Raw genomic sequence first — 20347 nt, 5'->3', positions numbered from 1 at the left:
CATACCGAGACAGAGGGACCTTCACTGAAGTCTAGCGTCACGCTCCTGGATTTCTAAAGCTTACAGGGACAGGAGTAGCAGAAGAGATTCACTGTCCACTCAGAACACTTTATATTACAATATGCTCACAGATGATTATAGATTTCTGACCAAATAACAAAAACAAAAATTACATACTGCAGCTTTAACCAATGTGCTTTGTCTAAAATTTGATTTACTTGTCAGGCTTCAAACTCACAAATATAAATACAGGTGACAAATGTAGTCAGAGCTTTAATAGAGGACATGCTGCACTTGATTTTTTTTTTTTTTTTTTGCAATAAATTAACCATCTTTAAATGTTTATTTTCACTGAGACATTAGGGCAAATTTGTTAAAGAAGCTGTAGATTGTGATAAGATGTGTTTTTTAAAAAAAAATGCAAAGTGGATTTTTCTAAAATATGAAAAAATTTTATGTTTTAGGAGTAGTTAAAAGGTTGTTAGTTAGTGGCTAGTTAATAGGAACATAATTTCTTATGAAATGTAATGAAAATAAAACAATTGCATAATTGCATGTTGAATCATTTCTTACCTTAGTTACTACGAGTTTTCCTTATTATCTTACCCTTTAATTAAAGTGAAAACATAAAAATGTAGTATTTAAGAAGTGTAACAGTATATAACCTTTAGATTATTTAGTACCTTAGAAGAAGCTCACACTAGTTACAGAAAGGTTGGGGACCCCTGGTCTAGTCGATGGTCCACATTACAAAGTCCCGGGGACCTGCTGAGACAACAGGCCGCGGTGTGACGGGGGGGGAGGGGGAGGAGGGTGCATAACGTCATGCGCCACCTGACGTGTGGTTTGGCGCTCCAGCAAGCACGAGATTGCATGCACCGGAAGTGACGGTTTGAGGTTCAAACTAAAAGTATGAAAAAGATTGTTTGCAAATGCTGATGACATTTGATCAGGAGGGAGGGAGTGTTTATATATTAATGTTTATTTTTAAACCAGCTTTAGATCTTTTACCACTGCCATGTTTAACAAAAAACAAAACAAAACACCCAATAGAATAACTGTAAAAAACTCATCATTGCACAAAGTTATTATTTATGTATTTCAGTTTTTTACAACAAATGACAACATACAATAACTAAGCATAAAAAGAGAGAGAACTAATAAATCAAATAAGAAAATTACCACCATCATCATCACTACTACTACTACTACTACTACTACTACTACTAATAATAATAATAATAACAACAATATAGTTCTACTAATAACAATATAAATATACTACTACTACTAAAATAATAACATTTATAATATACTACTGCTACTATAATAATAATAATAATATTTATAATATACTACTACTACTACTACTACTACTACTATCCATCCGTTTTCAGACCCACTTTGTCCTATTTCAGGGTCACTGGGGTCTGTCGGTGCCGATCTCTGGCTCACATTCCATAGCAGGGTGACATTCATTCAGACAGACAATTACTCACACTCCACATTCACTCCTATGGGCAATTTAGAGACTCCAACCAACTTAACAGTCATTTTTTTGGATTGTGGGAGAACATGCAAACTCCACACAGAAAGGACCGAAGTGTCCATCCTGCTGTGAGGTGGGCTCACACTAAGCCATTGTGCGCCCGCTACTACCAGTACTACTACTACTACTACTACAACTACTACTACAACTACTACGACTACTACTACTACTACTACTACAACTACTACTACAACTACTACGACTACTACGACTACTACAACTACTACGACTACTACTACTACTACTACTACTACAACTACTACTACAACTACTACGACTACTACGACTACTACAACTACTACTACTACTACTACGACTACTACTACTACTACTACTACTATAACTACTACTACTACTACTACCAGTACTACTACTACTACTACTACTACCAGTACTACTACTACTACTACTACTACTACTACTACTACTACTACCAGTACTACTACTACTACTACTACTACCAGTACTACTACTACTACTACTACTACTACTACTACACGGGCGGCCGTGGCTCAGGTGGTAGTGGGTCATCTTCTGATCGAGAGGTTGGGGGTTCGATCCCAGTACCTGACTATGTGTCGAAGTGTCCTTGGGCAAGACACTGAACCCTAAGCTGCTCCCAGTGGTCGACTAGCGCCTTGCATGGCAGTCCTGTCCCATTGGTGTGTGAATGTGAGAGTGATTGGGTGAATGAGCTGATATGTAAAGCGCTTTGAGACTGCTTCAGTGTGGTGATAAAGCGCTATATAAAATCAAGTCCATTTTACCATTTACTACTACTATGAAAGTAATAATAATTTTAAAATGCAGTGGCTATCCGCACTTAAGCAAGTATCAATGTACCGACATTCTATCCATACATAGCGTCCCTCATTGGTCAGTTTAGGTCACGTGATTCAGAAGCTACGTACTTGTACTTCTGTTTGCTATTAATACATAGATTCCATACAGACTAACTAACCCTAACCTTAAACTACGTTCGGGAATAACTAACCCTAACCGTAACCCTAAACTAAGTTACAGACTAACTAACCCTAACCCTAAACTATGTTACGGACTAACTAACCCTAACCGTAACCCTAAACTAAGTTACAGACTAACTAACCCTAACCCTAAACTATGTTACGGACTAACTAACCCTAACCGTAACCCTAAACTACGTTACGGACTAACTAACCCTAACCTAACCCTAACCGTAACCCTAAACTAAGTTACAGACTAACTAACCCTAACCTAAACTATGTTATGGAATAACGAACCCAAACCGTAACCCTAAAATAAGTTACAGACTAACTAACCCTAACCCTAAACTAAGTTACAGACTAACTAACCCTAACCCTAAACTACGTTACGGACTAACTAACCCTTACCCAAACCTTTTGAAGTGGATTTGAATCTTGTATGTGTATCGCTTGTTCAGCCATTTTGTATGTACGGCTACCCACTTCGATTTAAAAAAATAGGTAAAATAATAATAATGGGTTTTTATGGGTTTTTAGACGAGATATCTTTTGTTGGTGAAATACCTCAAGTTCATTGTCAGTACATTCTGTTAACTGCAGGATAGAAGTGCTGGAGCGGAGTCTTAAATGGACAGTGCTTATATTGGAAATTTTAATTGCAGGCCGATATAATCCTTTTCCCATATACTGTATATGTATATATATATATATGTGTGTTTTTTTTTGCTAATATTGGAACAATTTTCGATATCAATATCGTATCGGTACAGGTAAGCATCGAATTATATTAGGTGTATACAGTGTTTATATTATATACGTATTATACCACCACACTATCACCATAGATCTCCTTCCTTCAGTCAACAAGATGTTCACCTTCACAATAGGGAGCCTTTGTACAGATGGTGTGTGTCTAAACTTTTAAGTGGGTCTAGTAAAAAATTTAACTGTTACATAAAGTTTCTTGAAGCCACTCCAGTGTTGATACAGCACTGTTCTCAATAACTGAACCCAAAGCTGAAAGATCTACACGTATACTGTCCTCCATAAAGACAACATATAAAGCACAGTATTATTAGGCTACACAGAAGAAGGCACGTGAGCTGCAGGTAGTTTACATCATGAACAGATGCAGATATTTACAAATTATTATGGAATGGCCATATTGTTTTTCAACCAAGTGAACGGTCAACTTTTACTTTGAAATCAAAGTCTTCAAAATTCATGTGAACTTTGGTCGGTAAACTGCCTTCCCACCGGAGGAGGAGGAGGAGGAGGAGGAGGGCGACTCCTGCTTTTATTTGTCCGCGCATAGACGCACAAAAACAAAGTAAACGCTCTTTTTTTTTGGACATCTGGAGAACGTTAAGCTGATAACGAGTAAGCAGGATGAACACTTTCTTCAGTTTTTCTACTTGGTAGTAAAGCGCGACGGGTTTTTTTAATCAAGAAAAAAAAAAAAAAAAGACAACTATTTGGACAAAAGAAGTTATGCGTCATTGAGTGCGCATTTTACGCGCAGGGCGCACCATAAACTTGGAGATGCCGTATCACCACGACGGTTTTGTGTTTGGCGTTGTGTCCATTGTTGCTATTATTTGCTCTCGGGGACTCGCTGTGATCATGTTTCGTGTCTAAAAAAAAAGGAGAGAGAAAAACATAAACTTTGTAGCGCACTGTGAAGCACACTAGCGTCTCCGGACAGAGTATGGGCTCCAAACAGAGCAGCCCTGGGTTTGACGGCAGAACTCGGGCTTATTCCAGCTCCGACCTCCCGTCTGGGAACCCCGCGGACGGGCAGAGGATTGCAGGGTTTCGGTACACCAACGGGCCCGATGGGCCCCGGATCAGGTTCACTGGTGGAGGGCCTGTGAGCTCTGGACTCAGCATACCTGTCGGTGGCTCTCACCTTCTCAACCAGAGCCTGGATGGAGCAGATGGGGAAGGGGACGGAGATCTGTCCCCTGAGGGCCACAGGCTGCTCATTGGATCCTTACCCGCTCACCTGTCCCCTCGGCTGCTGGGAGGTAAGAGCATGAAAGACATCATCATAATAATCATAACTTGCTTTATTTCTATTATCAAACCAAACTGGGCACATTTTTCTCATTTGTTTTTTCCTCAATCATTTTTTAATCACTTTTTTCACTTGTGATCAGCTGCACAGTTAATATTCAACTTGTTTGCTTAGTGTTTGACTTGCGATACCTGTTTATGATAACAGCAGTGTGAAGACTGAGCCCATTGTTTAGCGCTAGTGCTCATTTATTGTAACCACAGGTGGTTGTGCCCCCCTCCTTTCCCCTCTGTCTTTCTGCTTTTTTTGGGTTTTTTCTTTTTTCTTTTCTTTTTTTTTTTTTTTTTTTTGCTTCTTCACTGTTTTTGCACAACAGGCCTGTTTTTCACTGTGGCTGAAGGGGAAGAGTGCATAATGTAGGTCAACAGATAAGGGCTTCCTGCTGGTTACACATTGGCTGACACACACGCACACACACACACACACACACACACACACACACACACACACACACACACACACACACACACACACACACACACACACACTGCCTGAATCTGCAAGTCTTGCACTTTCTAAACTGGTAAGGTTTTCAACAGACAACAATAAAACTGGTGCCAAGCCAGAACAATAGAACATCCACGTCACTGTAATGGTTCCTTAACACTAAAAAACACACACTAAGGTTTGTCTTTAAATACACTCTTACTGCACGTCCTCTCATTTCGCCTTCGTTTCCTTATCTTTCAAAAAGCTGAAATTCACTTCCTTATATCCCTGATTACTGGAACAGTAAATTGTTCCTAATGAGGAAGTCCATTGGTTAAAAGATCTCATCAGCGACCTTTGATCACGTCACATGGGATCTTTGTTGGATTGTGACTTCACTGTGTCCGCAGACTTTCACTTGATGCACCAGCACATGACACAAACAAAATGTGATGTTGATGACGATGATTGCCGCCTGCATGAGGCGTTTGTTTTTCTTTTTTAGATGGTGTTGTTACAATGTTAAACACAGGGTTTAGTAATCTCAGGTCAAGCTGCTTTTATTCTTTGTGCAGCTGAGATGAATTTAGGTCAAAAAACATTTCAAAACTTGACTCATTTTGCAGATGGACATATATTCTGACTAAAATCTGCATTTGTAGTTTGTTTGTAGTGAGTTAGGGCTTGTGACAATTGCCTACAGTAAGCAGATGGCTAAAGATTAGAAGCGACGCAGGCGGCTGTCATAAAAGTCAGGCTAAATCCAACAATCTCCCACGGTTTGTATACACATCAATCAGAGGTTGTGAAAGAGATGTTGCCACATCTGTTTTTTTTTTTATTATTTTCATTTTCCATTCCAGGTTTCCACTGTCCTGTTTGTTCCAAGTTTATGGCGGCGGATGAAATAGAGAAGCACCTGCTCATGTGTTTCAGCAAAACACGCCTCACCTACAACAGTAAGACTGTGGGACCAAAGGAACAGAAAATCTCATTATTATTTGTTCATTTATTTACATTTGATTGAAATCAAAACATTACACAAAGCACCGTGAATCCTCGTACTCCTCCGTTAATGTTAAACAGCTGGTGGTGCAGAAGTCCGTGAACTGAATGATTCATTAGGGGTTTGGGTGTGTGTGTGTGTGGTATGTATTTGCTAATTTTCTCCCTGTCACTGGTTTCATCCTCAGAGGACATCCTGTCCAGAGACTCGGGGGAATGTGCCATCTGTTTAAATGAGCTGGAGCAAGGAGACACCATCGCCAGGCTGCCTTGTCTCTGTATTTACCACAAAGGGTAACTGACTCACACCAATGATGAATGGGCAGACTTGGGAAATACAGTATCGACAAGATTACAAGATTATAGTTTCATTTAGCAGACGTTTTGATCCAAAGCAGTGTACAATAGGACTAGGTGATTTTGCCTAAAAAAAAAAAATCAACAATTTTTTTTTAATGCACTTAAAAATGACTGCAGACATCAGATATATTGTCAAAAGTACAACTTTATTGCTGTGATTGTCCTCAAGAGTTAAAATGCATAGAACAATCCCAAAATAAAAAGTAAATGAGGCTCTGTCATTCAAAAATTTCAAGCTTTAACCTAGGTTTAAGCAAAAGTGCAACAGCGCCTTCACAGTAGCTTAAATTATCTGATGAAGAAATCAGATAACTCCATATTTTACAACATATAACATGAAATTAAAATAATAATAAACTCTTCCCTTAGCATCTCAGCATAGTGCGAGTAAAACATTAAACATGCCTGTGGCACACATATAGCCTACTCTAAGGGTAAACACATGTAAACAAAGAGGGGGCTGGCTCACATCGCGCTACGGTGACCCACAAGGATGGAACGTGAAAAAGTCCAAAAAACTGTGGTGGGGAGAAAAAACTATTTATCTCCAAATTCGATAATCGATTTTTTTGCCCAGCTCTAGCGTACAACAAGAGCAGTTAGGATTAAGGGACCACAGTAATGGACCAGGTTGGATTCGAACCGGTGACCCCCCTATTACAAGCCCACTTCCTTATTAACAGTAACACCACCACCGCCATAAAATTGATGCATATTATTATTATTATTATTATTATTATTATTATTATTATTATTATTATTATACATGGATGGAAGGATGAATACCTGATAAAGCAGTGGTTCCCAAACTTTTTTTGTTGCGCCCTCCTTTGAAGACCGAAAAACTCTCAGGGCCTCCCATTGTGAAAAGGAAAAAAAAAGTGTGACCTTTTTGGAAAAAAAAATACATTTTGGACTATTCTTCAAATCTCACTAAATTTGCAATCACATAATGTAGAATAGTGGTAAAGCACTTTTTAAATAAAGTGCAAAGAAACAATTTTATTTTTATTTTCATGCTCATGCTGAAGGTTCATCAAAAGTAAGAAAAAAGTAAGAAAAAGAAAAAAAAGCGTAAAAAAAGTCTGACCTTTTTTTGAAAATAAGAAAAATTAGGACTATTCTTCAAATCTCATGAAATAAATGTAAAATTTGCATTCACATATTGTAAAACAGTGATACAGCTCTTTATTAATGAAGTGCAAAGAAATGATGTTTATTAAAACCCAAATGAGATAATATGTGGAAAGATTTGTTTAGGGATGTATTAAGGCTTTCTTTTTGTTGCGCCTTCTTTTGAAAATGAAGAACATTCTGCAAAATGGCTCAAAAATGTTTTACTTTTATTGAAAAAAAAATAACAATTGTGGCTTTTCTTCCTCAAATAAATCATTAAAATCACATATTTTACAACAGTGATGCTCAATGTTCAGCCACCCCCCCCCCCCCCCCCCCCCCCCCCACATCACATCAAGCCCCTCAGTTTGGGAACCACTGTATCAAGAACTACAAGAAAGAAACATTTTATGTATGATTATTTATTTATTTATTTTATTTTTTTCTGATGAAAGGCACCAGTGAAAAGAGTCAAACTTAGATGGAAGATATTCCAGAGAATCAGTGGACCTGCACTAATGTGCTCTTTTTTTTTATTCAACAACATAAAAAGATGAGAGTTAAACATTAAACACATGAAGTACATGCAACATATTTCAATCATCTCTGTGTGAGAATCTCACTGCCTCTCCATCAGGGCCGGCCTGAGCCTTGTTGGTGCCCAAGGCGAAATTGCTTTTTTTCCCGCTTCGTTTTATTAGTCAGTAACACAAATCTTGAAACCAAAGAACACAATGTGCAAACAACACAATAGAATGAAAATAAAGTCAATATAAATATGGACAGGTGATTAGCAGGTATAGTTACAGATTTTTTTTATATTAATTTTCAATTAACAGAAAACATGCACAGTGATTGTAAAGGGTGTTTGTGAGGTTTATTATACCTTTTTTAAATTAATATTTCGAAAAAAATATTAATAATACGCGGCCGCCTGTGTTGCCTGTCAGGAAGACCGGCCCTGCTCTCCATGCTATATACCTACATCATGTATACAACATGCTTACGGGGTGTAGCCATTATTAGTAATAAATGCTCTTTTTTCCAACCATTCTAACCAGTGGATAAGGGTTCATGAATTGACAGTGGTTTTAAGTAAACTTGGTTTTTTACTACAGCTTTTCCCTTCACTTCCTTGTCTCTGTTCCAGGTGCATAGACGATTGGTTCCAGGTGAATCGATCCTGTCCGGAGCATCCTTCCTATTAAAAGCTACAAGCACACACTGAGCCAACGACCCATCGCTGTGGTCGACTACGTGCCCTGACCTCACCCTTTCATTTCAAGTTCCTAGCAGAGCATCAAGGCCCCTCAGGGATTTTGAATCCAGTATGCGTTTTAATCACGTTTTTCAGATAGAAGTGGAAAAACAGCGATGGAGTTACTTCGGATATGTTTCTCACAAAGTCCTTTGATGTTCAAAGAACCACCAATAGAGCCATTTTATCCCCAAATGACTCCTATCGATGACCCCATGTGCCACCTGCTGGTCTGAAGAGTGTTTGCGTCACCCTGAAATCCGAACTGAACTGTTAATCCTCGACTAGGTGTGGTTTTGTGAAGACCACCAGGGTGGAAAAGGGACTGCAGAGATTTTGAGGCTGAAAGATTTGCCAAAATGTGAAGACTTGATAAGGAAGCAGACGTGCAATATGAAAAACAGCCATACAGAATAAAGAGGCCTTCAACAGCTTTAAGGGATGACCATGGGGCGCTGAATGATTCTTTCATAGCCCACATATTTTGAACATTTAGCTCACTTTCACAAATTAATGTAAAACAGCATGGTCTATATCAGGGATTCTCAACTGGGGTGTTGAGACACTGGGAGGGGGTCGCCAGATAACTTCAAGAAACTAAGAATTATTTTACAAACGATATGAGCCCATTTTTTTTTTTTTTCTTTTACATTTTTCTGCTACTGCCCCAAACTTGCCATATATTTTAACTTATTTTCATCATAGTTTTGTTCCTTTTACAGCATTTTTTCTACATTCAAGACATTTTTGGCACTTATAAACCCTTACCACCAAGTTTTTAACCTTTTTTCACCATATTTCATTCTTATTTTTGCCAATTTAACCACATTCACGATTTGTTATGCCCAATATTTGCCAGATTAACTAACTGTTCCTACTTTTTTCTGCCACTTATAAGCCAATATTGACACTTGAAACCACTTTTTTTTACCACTTTTTCTGTCTGTTTTTGGCCACTGTAATTTGCAACTTTTAACTAATTTCTGTGGTTTTTAAAATCCCATTTTACCACCTTTTCCACCATTTTTGATCACTTTTAACCTATTTTTATTTCTACAAGAGAATAGAAGATAAATAAATAAATGTGGTTCAACCACCTTCAGATACAGTGCAGGTCCCCGGTCTCTGGCACCTTCATTTTGGGGGTCACGGGCTGAAAAAGTTGAGAACCACTGTTCTGTATCATTGTTAAAAATGTATATACATGAAAAATAAATCTTAATGTAAATGTTAAATCTAAATGTAAATGTTAAATATAAATATTTAATCTAAATGTAAATGTCAAATGGAATTTAACATATAGATATACATTTAGCATTTAGATTTAGATTTAACATTTGCATTTTTATTTAACATTTACATGAATTTCTGGCTCAAATAATTAAAAAAAATGATTGATGATTGAGAGGAAAGTGAGCTAAATGTTCAGCTATGAAAAAGTTACCACATTTTTACATTTGGCACCCCATAGATATCTGCAGCATGGAGTTAGCATCTTTAAAGTCTTTAGCAAACGTGGCTGTGTACGTTGTTTTAGTTGCAATCATGTGTCGTAGACCAAACACTTGACCTTTATTAATCAATCGGTCACTCTGATACACTGTAATGTGATTTACTGACTGAATTAAAGATTTAGGTCTATCTGTACACTGATTTCTATTGTCTCTGAGGAGTGCCATAATATGCTGCTATGTCAATAGACTGGAACCTTTTTCTAAAAAACAAAAAAACATTTCAACTTTTGTTTTTTCTCTTTTGTTATTGTAATGAATTGCACATAATAAATGTTTTGTCGTTGGGTTGTTTTTGTGTTACTTTACCTTTCTAAGGCGTCTTATGAATAAAATATCTAGCACAGAACTAAGGCTTTCACAATTAGCAGGAACATAAATTCCCACTAAGACACCGTTAACGGAGAAGAATGTTTTCCTGAAGGTGGGCATGCAGCGACATGGCGCTCCAGGTGTCTGCTCATTGCATATAAGCCGTCAAACACATGGAATCCATCCCATGACAGTTGGTTAAAAAAAAATATATATATATATATATATATATATATATATATGAGGTTTTTTTTCCACAATTTAAACATGCAAACAATTTTTTTTTTTTTTTTTTTTTTTTTTTGAAAAAGAAGAGTTTCAAGCAGAAGTGAGTTGAAGTAAAGTGGATCAGAAACTGATCAGCTGGAAATAAGTTCAAAGTGAAGGATTTTAGTGAGGAACTTCATGCTGTTTCTGATTTTTTTTTTTTTTTTTAAATTAGGGTAATTGCTCTGCAATGTATTGGACATACAGTAGCCATTGTGACAATATTGGCAGAAAAAATATGTGATGCTTTGAACAATGTTCTGCTCAGAAATGTGGCTGGAACACCCACTAAAGCTTTTCTGTGGACCATTTAAACACATGTAGACATGTGTTTGATGGCAATGGGCTCTTGCAGCAGGAGTTCATAGATTTTTGTGTAGTAAAAATGGCTCAGGAACGGTTTGAGAAGTATAACAATATAACAATGAATATAAGAACTAATTTGTCCACCAAAACCAAAAGATCGTAATTAATTACTGTCTGAATATCTGTTAAATGCCCTGTTTCTAGTGATCTTGGGTAATGTAATTCTCAGCTTTTTTATATTCTAAAACCTTATTTGATAAGTGATTTGTGAAATCACCATAAAAACGTATAGTATACCATTACAGGGGAATTAAAATTATTTTCGAAAATTGTAATTTTCCTTAGCGCAGGATTATAATCTCATTAATCCCAATATTTTACTCAGGTTCATTAAATACATATTATAATAATATTAATAAGATTGATAATGAAACGTGTTTAAAAAAAAAAAAAAAAAAAAAAAAAAAAATATATATATATATATATATATATATATATATATATATATATATATATATATATATTTATATTTATTGAAGGCTTTATTTAGAAAATAACTCGTAAACAACACAGTGACGTCAACACGTAGGACGTGGTACGCAGTGCGTGCATAAACGTACCTCAACCGCGTAACGAAGGACTAACAGCAGGCTATTCATTGAGACGTCAAAAGTCTGTTTTTTAACACACCGCTGGGTTTTTTCCCCATATAAATTACATTACTTTGGTGTTTAAGGTAACGTAAATATTTTTTGGTTAACTATATCTTTGTAAGGACTATCTGTTGTCTGTTCTTTCTTTTGTGTGTGTGTGGCTAGTGCTAGCAACATCAATGCTAACAGCATGTTTGTGGATTTACTTTACGTCATCTCAATTTAACGTGCTTTGTTTAAATTTTTCTTTACTAGTATTTCCCAGTGTGAGGGAGGCAGTGACTTCGGGGCGTCATGTCGTATATGCTCCCACATCTCCACAATGGCTGGCAGGTCGACCAGGCCATCCTGTCCGAGGAGGACCGAGTTCTGGTCATCCGCTTCGGACACGACTGGGACCCGACATGCATGAAGATGGACGAAGTCCTCTACAGCATCGCTGAGAAGGTTTGTGACTGTCTGGAGCAGATTGTCAACAGATAGCCTTGTTGTTGGTTCATCCAGTTACATAGGGCAGGGTTTCTCAAATGGGGGTCCGCGATGGCATTACATGGGGTACTTATGAGAGAGAGGAAAATTAACAAATTAAGTGTCAGTCTTGGTCCTAACCCAGACATGAGGTGACCGTAAATACTAAAAACTATAGAAATAAATCTATTCAGTAGCCACTAAATTATTGTTTTTCAACCTTGGGGTCGGGAGCCCATGCTGGGTCGCCTGAAATTTCGGAAAAATTCAAATAGATTTTTAAAATATTATACTTTGTGAATCTAGTTCAACTAACATTTATTAAAAAAAAAGAAAAAAAAAGAAGAAGAAATAAGCTCAAACATGATGAAAAACTATTTCTAGAAAGAATTGTCTTTGGGGTTGCCAGAAATTCTCAATTTATTAATTAATATTAAATTGCGGTCACGATCCAAAAAAGGTTGTGAACCACTGCACTAAATACTGTTTATTTTCACTTATTTACAAAATAAGATTATTTAAAATGTATGTTATCACTTATTGATTCCATCATTATGCTCTATAGTTGTTTTTAAATAGTTTTCTAAGCAAAATGTTGTTGTCGGACAAAGGGGGTACATGGATTCAGAAATAAGAGAAAAGGGGTACTTGAGCCAAAAAAGGTTTGAGAATCACTGACCTAGGGCGACCATAGTTTGAGTTCCCAAAAAATGGACACTTGGGCTGACCTCGGCATACTCAAATTACTTGACGTTTTCTTTCAATCTTGGACTTCAGTCTTTCTTCTCTTTTCCACGTGTGTGACGATTTCATCAAAACAAAGCAAAGGCATCTTTAAAGGTGCAGTCTGCAACTCTCAGATCCCTCTCTCCCCCCCACCACGCTGCTCTCTTGCCCTATCTCCAAACTTTCCTAAGTCCCTCCCTCAGAGGAGATAACAAGCTAACGTTAGCCCGACAGCAACATCACAATAATATAACATGAACTGTTAAAAGCATATTACTGCAGCGCTTCTCTCTCTCTATGTGCACACACCTCAGCAGCAGCAACAACACAGTGTCACTTACAGCAGCCCACATGGAGGCTGCTACGCATTAGCAGTTGCACCGTCTTCATATGTTAGCGCTGTGTGCTCGTTTTAGATCTTTGATGATATGGTCTACGTGATTTAATTTAAGTCTAAAGTTTTCATTAGTCATTTCATTTTGCTGTTTGTGTCTCCGAAAAGACTATTAAAATGCATTTTGTGACGTTAGCTCGGCGATAGTGTTAGCTCGGTGCTTGTGTTAGCTTACTTGTTAGGGTTCTGCAGGTTCATCATCTTCATTTTCATCTCGCTCCGCCGGGTCCGACTTTGGCTCGAACATGTAAAGCTGGATGGACAAGTCTTCTGTTGTTGACATTTTGTAAATAACGTGTGAATAAACATTTTCTGCGCCGCTAAATAATCGTATCTCTTCTATCAAACTACAAAAATGGCCGAACAGGGTGGAGTTGAACCGAGTGTCACCTCTGCAACCTGGAGAGGGGGCGGGGTATGAAGTGTCTCATTTGCATTTAAAGAGACAGCACCAAAACGAGTTGCTCTCAGAAGCACATCAGAAAAGGGGTAGAAAAGGGGCCTGTGGAGCTATAATAATGAGGAATTCAGACCCAAGCATTGCAGTTCTGCTTTATATAGACCACAACTGTATGATTTATATGTAAAAAGGAAGGATTTAAAAGCATGATATGTCTCCTTTAACTGACATCTAGTGAACGTGCATTTACGTGCTATGCATATGTTAGCACAATTAAATGTTTTTTTTTTTATTGTTAAAAATTATTTAAAAAATTGATTTGGACATTTTTTTTTGAATTGATATGATAATCGTGCAATGAAATATTGTGATAAATTTTTTTTCTTACACCTTTAATTGACAGTAACCAGCTTTATTTTTCACTACAGTCCTATTTGTGTTTGAACAGGTGAAGAATTTTGCTGTCATTTATTTGGTGGACATCACAGAAGTCCCAGATTTCAACAAAATGTACGAGTTGTACGACCCCTGCACTGTCATGTTCTTTTTCAGGTGAGTTTTACACTTATTGTGGTGGAAACATTGATATTTTGGAGACAATATATATTAAAAAAAAATGTTTTTTTTCCTCCTTGTAGTGAAGTGAAAGGCTGCCGTATACAGTTGTTTTAGTAATTGATTAATATACATTTTTTAATGGATTAATCACACGTTTGCAGTTTTTGTGCTCCGTGTACTTATTCCATAACTAACAGATTTACGTCACCAAAAAATTCCCTCAAGCTTTTTCTCTTGCACAAAACAAATAAACGGAAGCAATAAACAACATTGCTTAAATAAACACAACTAATGTTTCACTAAACAGTGCATTTATATAGAGATGGAGGTAAAATAAAACTATTTTCACAAAGTTTAACAAGAAACAATAACATTTACTATTTTTAGTATTTTACTTAAAAAGACAAAACAAATACAACTTCCTTTAATGTGAAACAAAATAACATAACATTACTGGTTTTTCTAATTAATATTGCTTCTGATTTCTATGTGGTTATTCATATTTACTGAAAACTGAAAATTAATGGTTTTAGACTCATATTACAATTGCGTTACAATTACGCTTTCAATAACCCAAGTTCAATTACAATTCAATTATGATTACAGTGACCAGCATTTTTTCCATTTACAAGTAATTTATAGTTATTTTTTATCCTCAAAGTCAATTCCAATTACGTTCTCAATTACTAAAGTTCAATTACTTACAAATAATCACAATTACTGAGCCTGAAATAAATAGCCTAATAAAAGTTAATCCTCCTCTTGTGTTTGCTTTCTGTTAGCATCTCTTATGATAACTGGTCCCAAATCAGCTGTAAAATACAATAAAAATGAATATCTATAGTCTTATTTGTTTCCTATCTAATGGTTACCATGTTAGGCTTCTTAATCAATGAAAATATAGGTCTTAATATTCATAGTGTGGTGCGTCTGAGCCTTTTTTGTGTCAGTATTGCCCTAGATTTATATATTTTTAAATGGTAAAATGTGGGAAAGCTTGATATGAAACATATTTTAATAATTGTTAACTACTTATGTGTAGAACTGTACATAGAACATGGTTCTTCAGTTTAGCGTTGAATTATAATTGATTAGTCATAATTTTTGTAGAATTTTCATGGCACTTACAATTACAAGGTCAATTATCTGAACTCAATTATAATTACAGCAATAGATTTTTAAATTACAATTATAATTACTCCATAATTGTAATTAATTATAAATTTTGCCATTTCAATTATAATTTACCCCAACCTTGAATAAATTAGATTAACTCAATCAGTGCCAGCTGTTTTAGAGCATTTTGACTCATTTTTAAAGACCCACAGAATATTTTGTACTATGACGATCTGAATCTGTAATCAACAGTTGAATAGAGGCAAGTTTCACCCAAATCACCAGTTTGTGACAAAAAGCTGAGAAAACCGGCTTTGTATGAAATAACCTATTAGTGGCTTTGAAGCGATTTTTTGCTTTAGGAACACCTCAACATTAGTTTCCTTCCATAAAACTACAAAAACAACACTGAGACCGGGGTTTTGATGGCAATGTTAATATTTTGTTATCTATGTCAGAGTTGAATGGATTTCTTACTGTATTTTGGCGTTCCTCCAAGTCTCTCCCCATCATTCTCCACACACGCAACTTCCTCTTCCTCCCGGACTTGTAGAGTGTCACCGCATGTCCCGTTTTTTTGATCATTTTATCTCACCATCGCCACACTCTCAATATTCCACTTAGTTCTACACATGCTCTGGTCGAGTGTGAGCTGCTGTTAGCTGATGGCAACTTCATCATCAACTCTCGTAGCGCCATTTTCTGTCTCGTAAACTCCTTTCCTCTCCCTCTGAGCTCTGCTCATCACGGCATCCAAAGGTGCGCTGCTGCCGCCTACATGTCATCAGTTGGTCACTACATCATTGTCCAAGTTTGATATTCACCGGAGAGCTTCGTCACACTGTCTCCTAGCAACCCCAGCCAAAAAACACAATTGACTTCGTCCTTTTCTGTTTCTGTGGTAACGAGACACTGTAAATGCAGATCATAAACGCTGAGGCTGAGAATGAAGTGAATAAAAACAAACACACACCATGATATGATGAAATACTTTGTGCTTTTATGATGCAAATGTTGGTAATAAACACGTTTCCAAACGAACAAAACAAAAGGAAAACAACTGATGATGGTGATGATGATTGTGCTGTTTTGCAGGAACAAACACATCATGATTGATTTGGGCACCGGCAACAACAACAAGATCAACTGGACGATGGAGGACAAGCAGGAGATGATAGACATTGTTGAGACGGTTTATCGAGGAGCGAGGAAAGGACGCGGTCTGGTGGTTTCTCCCAAAGATTATTCCACAAAATACAGATACTGATTTTTCTTCTTTCTATTTTTGGAGTGTTTTTTTTTTTTTGTATCGCAACACAGACTCACAAACTAACATCAGAAACTGAGGAGGATTGTTTCAGGAGGAGGACAGCATTGTGGGTCATTCTTTTGCTTTGTTGTGTTATTTTTATTTTTTTGGATCAATTTTACAAACCGTCTTTTTTTTGTTTTTGTTTTTGAGATTCTGTGAATCATCTGATGCGCAAACCAGAATACAATAAATCAAAGGATTTTTGCAGTTTTAAAAACATTTTGTGGATCATGCAATGGTTGGTATCTGCCCTGAGAGTACTGATATATTCTACTCAAGTAGAAGTACTGTTACTGGATTACAATTGTATTTAAGTACAAGTAAGTCATACATAAAATATTCAAACACAAGTAAAAAGTAGCTCAATTAAAAAGTACTCAAAGTAAAAGTTACTAGTTACTTTCACCCCCCATGTTTGTTTTTGGTAATACATGTTGCCACGGTTCCAATGGTTACAGTAAACATCTTATGTATAAACTTAAAAAGGAAGAGACCGAATCTTGCACAATTGGAATTTAATTTACTTTCCACAAAGGCATCTGTATAAAATAAAAGGTTTATCAAAATGTACAATTTAATTAAAAAAAATAACACCAAAGAATACAAAATCTCAGGCCCTAATTATATCTACATTTATGAACTCTAAAACAGTGTCAAACCAAATGTACCATGTGAATAACAACATAAAAGTTATAAACTCCAACCTTAGAAAGTGGCTGTGCTTTGATCAGAAATGACACGACTAAGAACGAGACTATGTTCAATGTGTTTACATAAACTGATGACTTAAAGTCAGTACAGTGCTGTGGATTAAGGTACCAATTATTTTTTATTTATAATTTACTCAGTAACGGTTGGGTGTAGAAATGTAACAAATGATTTCTTTTAAAACTTACAAGTAAAATGACTGATTTAGAAATATACTCAAAAGTACCCATATAAAAGCTACTCAATTACAGTAACTTGAGTACTTGTAATCTATTACTTTCACCTCTGTCCCTGAGGAGAGAAACCACGATAAGATAATCTTGGATGTTACTTGACGGACCATGGATTCCTTTTATTTGACAAACCTTTGCATTTTTGTCAAATCATGTGCACCCCCTCTCCATATCTTTAGTACCATCTCCATAATTTCATATATAGACCCTTTCCAAAAAAAATAGAATATCATAGAAAAGTTGTTTAATTTCCATAATTCCATTCAAAAAAGTTAAATTTTCATAGATTATTGTATTCAGGGCCCACAATTTAAACAATTTCAAGTATTTATTTGTTTATTTTTACATCATTTGGGCTTCCAGCTCATAAAACCCACGAAAACAGGAATTTGAAAAATTAGAATACTGTGAAGAAATCACCATTTACTTGTCAGTTTTTGCAGAAAAAAAGAGGAGAAGAAGGAGTGGACTGTTGACCAGTGGTCCATGGTCCTCTTTTCTGATGAAAGTAAAGTGTCTTTCATTCAGGAATCAAGGTCCAAGGGTTTGGAGGAAGACGGGTGAGGAACAGAACAGAACATTGCACGCTGTGGATATTTCACACTGGACCTCTTTACTTTCATCAGAAAAGAGGACCATGGACCACTTACATTAGTGCTGTTCTTATACATTTTTATATGACATAAATAATTAAAAAAGGAGCAGTCAGAATAATCCATGTCACTACAACTTAAATCTACCTTTTAATTCTTACTTTATTTTTGACATACATTTTTTTTTTTTTTTGAGTATTTATTTTGTTTCCTCACAGGAGTTAAAAACTAATATTTAAAAAAAATAAATAAATAAGGAATTTAAAGAAATTAAAGTGGAAAAAAAGAAAATGGATTTCATATGGCCCTAATTAAGCAATAGCACTGTTTACAGTGAATCTGTCTAAAAATTTGCCTGAACAAGGAACATTTCCCAATTATTTTCAAATCTTTCCAAGTACTCCCTTCAATGTGCTCCGGTACCACTAGGGATACACACACCCCTGTTTGAGAACCACTGAGTTAAATCAAAGTTCTCACCAGGTCCAAACACATTTGTTTCCTGACATTTTCCCAGTCTTGAACTGTTGTAATATAAACTGCGTTCCCAAAAGAATTCACTTGCGTGTTTTCACATGAACTTGAGTCACGTTCCATTCCTAATCTATGGAGGTTTGTATGATGACAGCCCCACCCATGGAGCTACAACAGCTTCTTCTCTGCTGAGAAGCTTTAGGACTGTGTTTAAAGGAATGTTCTTTGTGAAGCCTCATTCATCCCAAAGGATCATAGACATATAGTATCTAAACTCACTCAGTCACGTCTTTACAGAAGTGCTCTGGTGCACCGTTCAGGCTCCAAACTGATCCTACAAATGTGGACACATCAAATTGTCCAGAATCTCTTGGTATGTTGAAATATGAATAGTTGTCTGCTTGGATGGAGCTTCTCAGCTAAAGAAAGTCAAACTAAAGAAGCTGTTTGTGTGCTTTCCTTAAGATACTCTGAAAAGCAGGAAGTTTGGACATCTGTTGAGTTCCTGTCAGTCTTATTTTTAACTACTTTTTTTTTTTTTAAACTCTGTCACAGTTTAAAATACAATGAAACATAATATCAACAGTTGACTGACATGAACATAAATTGATACACTAGAGGAATTCCAGGGAAACTTCAACAAGAGTTTTATGACAGATGGCATCACATTACCAACATATTTGAACAATTCTAATCTAACACAAAAATGAAAAGAGAAAAAATCTAAACATTCCAACTTCATTTAATAGTTTTTTTTTTTTTTTTTAATTAAAGGTTCCCAAAAGTTGTGTAAAATGATCTTATTCAATTCAACTTTATTTGTATTGCACAACTTACAACAAAGTCATCTCAATGCGCTGATCAAAATATAAAATTAATAATAAGAAAGAAAAAACCCAACAATCAATGGATATAGAAAATCAAACCAACATGTATTTAAATAAACCATCACTTTGTTTAGAAACGTGTTTTTTTTTCTTCAGTAAATGCAAAGTTATTACACTCTCTATGTCCTGAACAGAGGTTTTCCTCACTTTAGCACAGTGTTTTTCAACCTTGGGTTCGTGACCCCATATGGGGTCAACTGAAATGTCTAGTAATGGATTAAAAAAAAAATAAAAAAAAATCAATAAATACTAATTAAAAATATATTTGACATTTTTTTTTAAATTATTCTTTTTTCAAATTAAAACAACACAGCGCACAATGTTAAAAAACTTACTTCACTTTTTCTCTTTTTAATTTTATTAATTATATAAATCTAGTTCAAATAAAATACAATATAAAAATATCTGAGTTGGTGCAACTTGTAACTTGTAACAAACATGGTCAAAAACTAATTCTAGAAAGAAAAAAAAAAAAAAAAAAGTCACGATTCAACAAAAAGTCATTGCTTTAGCTTCTCAAGCTTTCTCCAGAGTCTCCACAAGAGGGAGCCAGAGGTACAGCTACTGATTCAACCATGGCCTTTTACCTTCTACATGTTTTCATTGTAGATCTTTAAACTTGTAGGAATTAATTTATTTTTCCTTTCAAAACCGTCTCAATCAAGGATCAGAT

General features: G+C 36.0%; 2 protein-coding genes across 2 annotated transcripts; both read left to right on the top strand.

Moving 5' to 3' along the window:
- Positions 1 to 3775: 3775 nt before the first annotated feature.
- Positions 3776 to 9744, top strand: LOC114472623 (E3 ubiquitin-protein ligase ZNRF2-like). The gene is made up of 4 exons (XM_028461937.1): positions 3776 to 4538; positions 5881 to 5976; positions 6211 to 6316; positions 8649 to 9744. Exons 1-4 carry the CDS (start codon positions 4220 to 4222, stop codon positions 8704 to 8706), a joined length of 579 nt encoding a protein of 192 aa, XP_028317738.1. The 5' UTR covers positions 3776 to 4219; the 3' UTR covers positions 8707 to 9744.
- A 2003-nt stretch (positions 9745 to 11747) lies between these two features.
- txnl4a (thioredoxin-like 4A) lies at positions 11748 to 16996 on the top strand. The gene is made up of 4 exons (XM_028461395.1): positions 11748 to 11888; positions 12061 to 12252; positions 14242 to 14345; positions 16563 to 16996. Exons 2-4 carry the CDS (start codon positions 12100 to 12102, stop codon positions 16732 to 16734), a joined length of 429 nt encoding a protein of 142 aa, XP_028317196.1. The 5' UTR covers positions 11748 to 11888; positions 12061 to 12099; the 3' UTR covers positions 16735 to 16996.
- Positions 16997 to 20347: the final 3351 nt, after the last annotated feature.

This window comes from Gouania willdenowi, chromosome 11 (genome assembly GCF_900634775.1).
Source record: "Gouania willdenowi chromosome 11, fGouWil2.1, whole genome shotgun sequence".
NCBI lineage: Eukaryota > Metazoa > Chordata > Actinopteri > Blenniiformes > Gobiesocidae > Gouania > Gouania willdenowi.
Note: the sequence above shows the minus strand (reverse complement) of the source record. Positions and strands in the feature narration are given on the sequence as shown.